The sequence below is a fragment of the Nicotiana attenuata genome, unplaced genomic scaffold (assembly GCF_001879085.1).
Source record: "Nicotiana attenuata strain UT unplaced genomic scaffold, NIATTr2, whole genome shotgun sequence".
Classification (NCBI taxonomy): Eukaryota; Viridiplantae; Streptophyta; class Magnoliopsida; order Solanales; family Solanaceae; genus Nicotiana; species Nicotiana attenuata.
In genome coordinates this window covers 4771-10949 of record NW_017681497.1, presented here as the reverse complement: position 1 = coordinate 10949, position 6179 = coordinate 4771, and the positions used below count along the sequence as shown (strand labels likewise).

The window sequence follows — 6179 nt, the reverse complement described above, 5'->3', positions numbered from 1 at the left end:
GTTGGCAAACATTTGACCATTTTAAATAGGTAAATTTTTTTTACTTTTCTGTGGTAGTTCCCCATATAAATTCCTTTGGACTTTATCAATATTTTTAAAGGGTTTTCCTTGGTAGTAGGGTATATTGCATATAGTGGTTTGGTATTGTATTTAGGCACGATTGAGCTAGAGTAGTTCTTCCCGCTATATTAATAAATTTCATTTTTCAGAAAGTTAGTTTTGCTCTCATTTTATCAATTATAAATTGATAATCAACTGGTCTTGATATTTATTTAATATTATCAAACATTTTGGAACGTCCCAAAAACGGAAATTAGTGTCTCGGAAATTGGAATGGATTATGGATGGAGTGGCAAATTCAAGAGACAAAAAATATTAGAGATATGACTCTTAAACTATATGTCTAGTAACCAAATGGAAACTATTAACACTAAATTTTATGAGTTAATTTGGTGCTTGAACTCAGAAAATCATTATAAGTTGAACCAAACACATCCTCTGAGAAAGAAAATAAACATGGAGATTTTATGCTTTTGGCTAGTTAGTATAGAGTTTTAAGTTGTAGCAGCCATTAAACAAACAAACCAGAGCTTATGCAGTTATGCATATGGTAGTATGTCAACTGTTATCTCTACACAAATTATCCTAATTCTCTGAACCAAACCATAATCTAAAGAAACTTGGTGACAGTCACATGTTCAAGAATGATCTTGAATTCCATAGTAGCAGTCACGTGCTCGAGGAATAATCGTGTAATCGTTGTCTTGTTAGACTTCACAGAAAGTGTAATAAGACATGTAATCTGCAGTAAAGAGAAAGGTTACCTCATTCAAGTTGCCAAGATGTCCTATTCTGAAAACCTTTCCTGCCACTTTGTTTAGGCCAAGACCTAAGCTTAAGTTGTATCGCTTCCATGCCCTTTTCACGATTTCAACACTGTCGATATATGGAGGAACAACCACAGCTGTGACGGTGTCACTGAACCATTCCTCCTTCTGAGTGCAGTTCTTCAATCCCCACGCCTCCACAGCAAGTCTGCATTCTCATTCAAAAAATTTGTATCATTTCTCCAATTATGTATGCTAAGGCAGAATCCTGGTGAAAGTGATGCATCTCCTAGATATACATCGATTTTACCAAGATTGGTAAGCTATAATGCTCAAGTTGACGTACAATACTACTCCCTGCGTTTCATTTTATATGGCGGTGTTTGACTAGATACAGAGTTTAAAAAAGAAAGATTTGTGCTACATGCAAAAAGGACCCTTAGAACTTATGGAATCGAACATGCCATGCATGACATTTCTGTGTCTATATGAGAATGTCATTAAAGTTAACGAGATTCCAAATATAGAAAGGTGCCTTTCTTCTTGCAACAGACTAAGAAAGAGTTCCTCTTAAAATGAGACAGAGGAAGTATTATCTTAGCGAAGTGCAAATTAAGCTGCGATTCACTAATTAACAAAAACATGACAGGTACTAACAGAGGTTTTACTGTTACCTTGTTGCTTTGCCCAGGCGAGCGTGTCTTGCAATCACATTTTCGAGACCTTCCTCGAAAAGAAGGTCGAGTGCAGCTCTCAGACCATACAAAAGTTGGATTGAAGGAGTATATGGCCAATAAGTTCCCATCTTGTAGAACTTAAGGTAATCACTCCAGTCAAAGAAAACTCTCACAGATTTTGCAGTTTTGGCGGCCTCAAGAGCCTTTGGGCTAGCACATACTATCCCGAGTCCGGTGGGAAGGGAAAGTGCTTTCTGCGAACCAGTAAGCGCCACATCTACTCCCCATTCGTCCATGCGAAAATCAAGTGCACAAATTGAGGACACTCCATCAACAAGCAAGAGAGCAGGATGCTGGTAGTGATCTGGCACGAAAATTGAGTGATAGCAAAATTAATGCATACTGTTTGATATCTGAATTCAGTTTCTTGAAGTAAATATGCAACAGTTGGATACATTACCGAGTATTTTCCTTACAGTAGCCAAGTTGTTGGTAACTCCAGTGGCTGTCTCATTATGCACAATGCAAATTGCCTTAATAGTATGTGACTTATCTGCTGCAATTTTGGAGGCTAAAGCTTCAAGGTCTGCACCTTGGCCCCAGTCACTCTCAACAACATCAACATCGAAGTTGAGGCGTTTCTGTTGATCAATCCAAAGCAGACTGAACTGACCGATGAGGAAAGATACAATTCGATCACCAGGAGACAGCGTGTTTGTGAGCGCACTTTCCCATGCACCAGTTCCTGCCATAATGGAAAAATTATGAGGTTTGGCCATCTTGAGTTCAATATTGAGCCAAAAGAAATCAAGAACTACTTGAACTGATGATGCTATTCATATTACTGGAAAGCCATCACTTTCCTTTTGTGTTATAACAGAAGAGGGATAAAATCAAATTGAAAAGTTTCATCCTAATACAACAACAACAACACAACAACTACATCTCAACCACAAGAAAGTTGGGTTCGGTTATATAAATCTCCAATATCCTTGTCGCTCCATTCAAGCTCTTTTCTATATTTTTCTACTGGCATATAAATCTCTAAAAAGACACAAAAATATTGGATCTAAAGCAAACGTACTAACATGACTAAAACTGCATCCCAATCTATTGGTATCACAATCGCCTATATAGACCTTTTCTTCGACTTTGCCCTATTTTTCGGGCAAAAGATTCATTCTAATGCTAGAAAAAATCTTATCATTTCATTTTAACAATAAGCCTAGGCAGTGGTGGAGCAACAAGTCTAGTTGCGGCTTCGGTAGAATCAGACTCTGTATTTGTATTAAGAAATCTACTTAATATGTGACAATAATCTATCCCGAACCTAGTAACTTATCCTCCAGAACCCATATACTCAAAATCCTGGCTCCGCCTCTAAGCCTAGGAAACTTGTATCTTGAGTAACCAATGTATCATTAAACCAAACTCATTCACATGCAACTAACAAGACTATAAAGAGTAAGATACCAAGCATATAACTATACCTGTTGTTGGGAACAGAAATGGAGTTCCACTAGTAGTCTTGAAAATCTTCTTGACATCCTCAAGCAAGACCTTTGTGAGAGCTGGAATAGCTGGGGATCTGTAATCCTCGTTGTTCCGGTTCATCGCACGGAGAACTTGTTCCGGGATATTAACAGGTCCCGGAACAAACAAATGGTTCCTTCCAGGTCCATTAACATAGTCCATTTTCTCCCCCTTGAGATCTCAACTAATGCCTTCAATATACACAAAAATATTCCTCATATAAGAATATTGAAACTTTCAATTATCACTAGATTACCAATAGGCCTCAATCTCTACAAAGCAAAGCAAGCAGCCAAATAGGAACAAGAAAAAAAATGTTCTACCACTTGTATAGCTTAAACGAGACACTAAATAAATACATTCAAATTTTCTTTTTATAACGGTGATGTCTGGCCAACATGTGCACACCTCAACCTATGTTGCGCGCACTTTCCAAAATGCTGCCGCACCCGTATCGAATCCTCAAAAATACACTACTTTGAAGGATCCGACACGTATCCGACAATATTTTCGGAGAGTCCGAGCAACATAGACTTCTCTTCAAATTTATTACTTCTCTTCAAATTTAAAAACCAAATCCTTTCCTTTTTTGCTTCTAATTTTTTGTTCAACAATCAAGATAACCAATTTTCCATTGTTGTGCTTCAGAATTTTCTTTTCTCTCCTTTCTTTTCTTTTTTGTGGTTCATTATTAATTAGTAGCTTAACACGTTTTGGATCAAGCTAATCTTTGTAACTATTAGGAGTATTTAGAGCCCGTTTGTACATAAGAAATTTTTTCTTTTTTTCCAAAATAATTTTCACTTTTTTCCGAAATCAGCGTTTGTTCGTAAAATTTCGAATTTTCACTTGAAGATGCATTTTGGAAATTTTCGAAAATTTAAAAAACTCCAAAAATCTGTTTTCCAAAATTTTCACTCAAATCAACTTCAAAAACAACCCAAAATTATATTCATGTCCAAACACAACTCGAAAGCCCGTTTGGACATAAGAAATTTTTCCCTTTTTTTCCAAAAAAATTTCACTTTTTTTCTGAATCTGCGTTTGTTCATAAAATTTCCAATTTTCACTTGAAGATGCATTTTGAAAATTTTCGAAAAATTTGGAAAACTCCAAAAAGCTGTTTTTCAAAATTTTCACTCAAATCACTTACAAAACTTCAAAAACAACCCACAATTATATTCATCACAACTCTAAAAATTTCAAATACCATTTTCACTTGAAAATCTTTTTCCCCCTATTTTGGAATTTTACAATTCTTATATCCAAACGTCCACTTAGTATTTCTTCCATTACACCAATAACATAATACTATCAAATTAACATCTTAAACTCTATGTCGAGGCAAACATTACTAATATAAAATAAGATGGCATCGATGTATACGGTAACATATAAGTTATATGCATTGATAGTAAGAATTTTTACACTATCCATGTAACGGGATATACTCTATTTTGTAGGGTATCATATCAAGGCATGGTACGAAGAAATAATTATTATTGCAGGTCAACTTAACATTTATCGATGTTAGTACACAGAACATAAACTTGCAACATATAAATAAATAAATAAATATATATATATATATATANTAGTAATAAGGCGGAGGAGGTGATTTCTTGGACGGTGGTGGTGAGGAATAGTAATACGGTGGAGGAGGAGACTTAACTGGTGGTGGTGGGGAACTATAATGATATGGGGGAGGAGGTGATTTCTTAGGAGGTGGTGGTGAGGAATAATAATATGGTGGAGGAGGAGACTTAACTGGTGGTGGTGGGGAAGTATAGTGATATGGTGGCGGAGATGATTTTTTTGGTGGTGGTGGTGAGGAATAATAATATGGTGGAGGAGGAGACATTAGTGGTGGTGGTGGAGAACTGTAGTAGTATGGGGGAGGAGGTGACTTAGCAGGTGTTGGTTGGGACTTGTAATAGTATGGTGGTGGTGGTGATGGTGATGGGGGAGGCGGAGACTTGTAATAATAATGTGGCGGAGGTGAAGGTGAAGGAGGTGGTGGAGATTTATAGTAGTATGGTGGAGGAGGTGAAGGAGAAGGTGGCGGTGGAGACTTATAATAGTAAGGTGGAGGTGGTGATGACGAGGGTGGTGGCGGAGATTTATAATAATATGGTGGTGGAGGTGATGGTGAAGGTGGAGGTGGCGAGTTATAATAATATGGAGGTGGTGGTGAAGGTGATGGTGGAGGAGGAGATTTGTACACATACGGGGGCGGGGGAGATGGCGAAGGAGGAGGTGGTGATTTATACACATAAGGCGGTGGAGGTGAAGGTGATGGGGGTGGAGGAGACATATACACATATGGTGGAGGTGGTGATGGAGAAGGAGGTGGAGGTGATTTATAAACATATGGTGGCGGGGGAGAAGGTGATGGGGGAGGTGGAGATTTATACACATAAGGTGGTGGCGGAGAAGGAGACGGAGGTGATGGTGACTTGTACTCGTATGCTGGAGGTGGTGGAGAAGAATATATATAAGGATCTGCTGACACTACATTAGCAACCGCCAATATGGCCAATGCCACTAAGATTTGTGGCAAATATCGACGACCATTGGCAAGGCCGCCATGGTGAAACCGCTACATTTCGCCGGAAAATTCCTGCACTAGCTCCCAAATATGGCTAGTGAAATCTCCAAAAAACTTTGAAGGGGTTGAAGAAAGGAAATAATGTGAAGAAGTGATGGCTTTAAGGGATACAGTGGCCAATGTATTTATACTAACATTCCTAGGGGATAAAGAGCTGTTTGAAGGACCAATTCAATTTGTCTGATTGATAATCTAAGACTATAAATTATTAACAATTCTTAACAGCTGGATCTACCAATTATCATCTTATTAATTAAAGTCCATTTCTTGATCACTTTGAATATTTCCATAGTATCTTTTTAACAAGTAGTTGTTACCTGCCACACAGAAAATGGAGTAAAGCAAAGTGATTGTTATTTTTTAATATTTCCACTCCCTTGCCATATATTAGTTTTCATGAACACTGAGATATCATACAATTATTGGTTGTTTTGGTTGTTTCCTCGTTATTTGTGTATACAGATTACAAACCTAGCTAGTAGAGTAATGTGGTTGACTTTCAATTTTCAACAACAAAAAATTCGGTGTAATCTC

The 6179-nt window shown here is 37.5% G+C and overlaps 2 protein-coding genes across 2 annotated transcripts; both read right to left on the bottom strand.

Moving 5' to 3' along the window:
- Positions 1-343: 343 nt before the first annotated feature.
- On the bottom strand, positions 344-3273 carry LOC109221948 (serine--glyoxylate aminotransferase-like). The gene is made up of 4 exons (XM_019386368.1): positions 2995-3273; positions 1965-2249; positions 1502-1868; positions 344-1035 (listed from the first exon to the last, which is right to left on the bottom strand). Exons 1-4 carry the CDS (start codon positions 3197-3199, stop codon positions 768-770), a joined length of 1125 nt encoding a protein of 374 aa, XP_019241913.1. The 5' UTR covers positions 3200-3273; the 3' UTR covers positions 344-767.
- LOC109221947 (extensin-2-like) lies at positions 3253-5636 on the bottom strand (the record flags this gene model as incomplete). Its single annotated transcript, XM_019386367.1, has 2 exons — positions 3253-3309; positions 4575-5636. Coding segments are annotated over 2 exons (1119 nt in total), but the record flags the coding sequence as incomplete, so codon positions are not given.
- Positions 5637-6179: the final 543 nt, after the last annotated feature.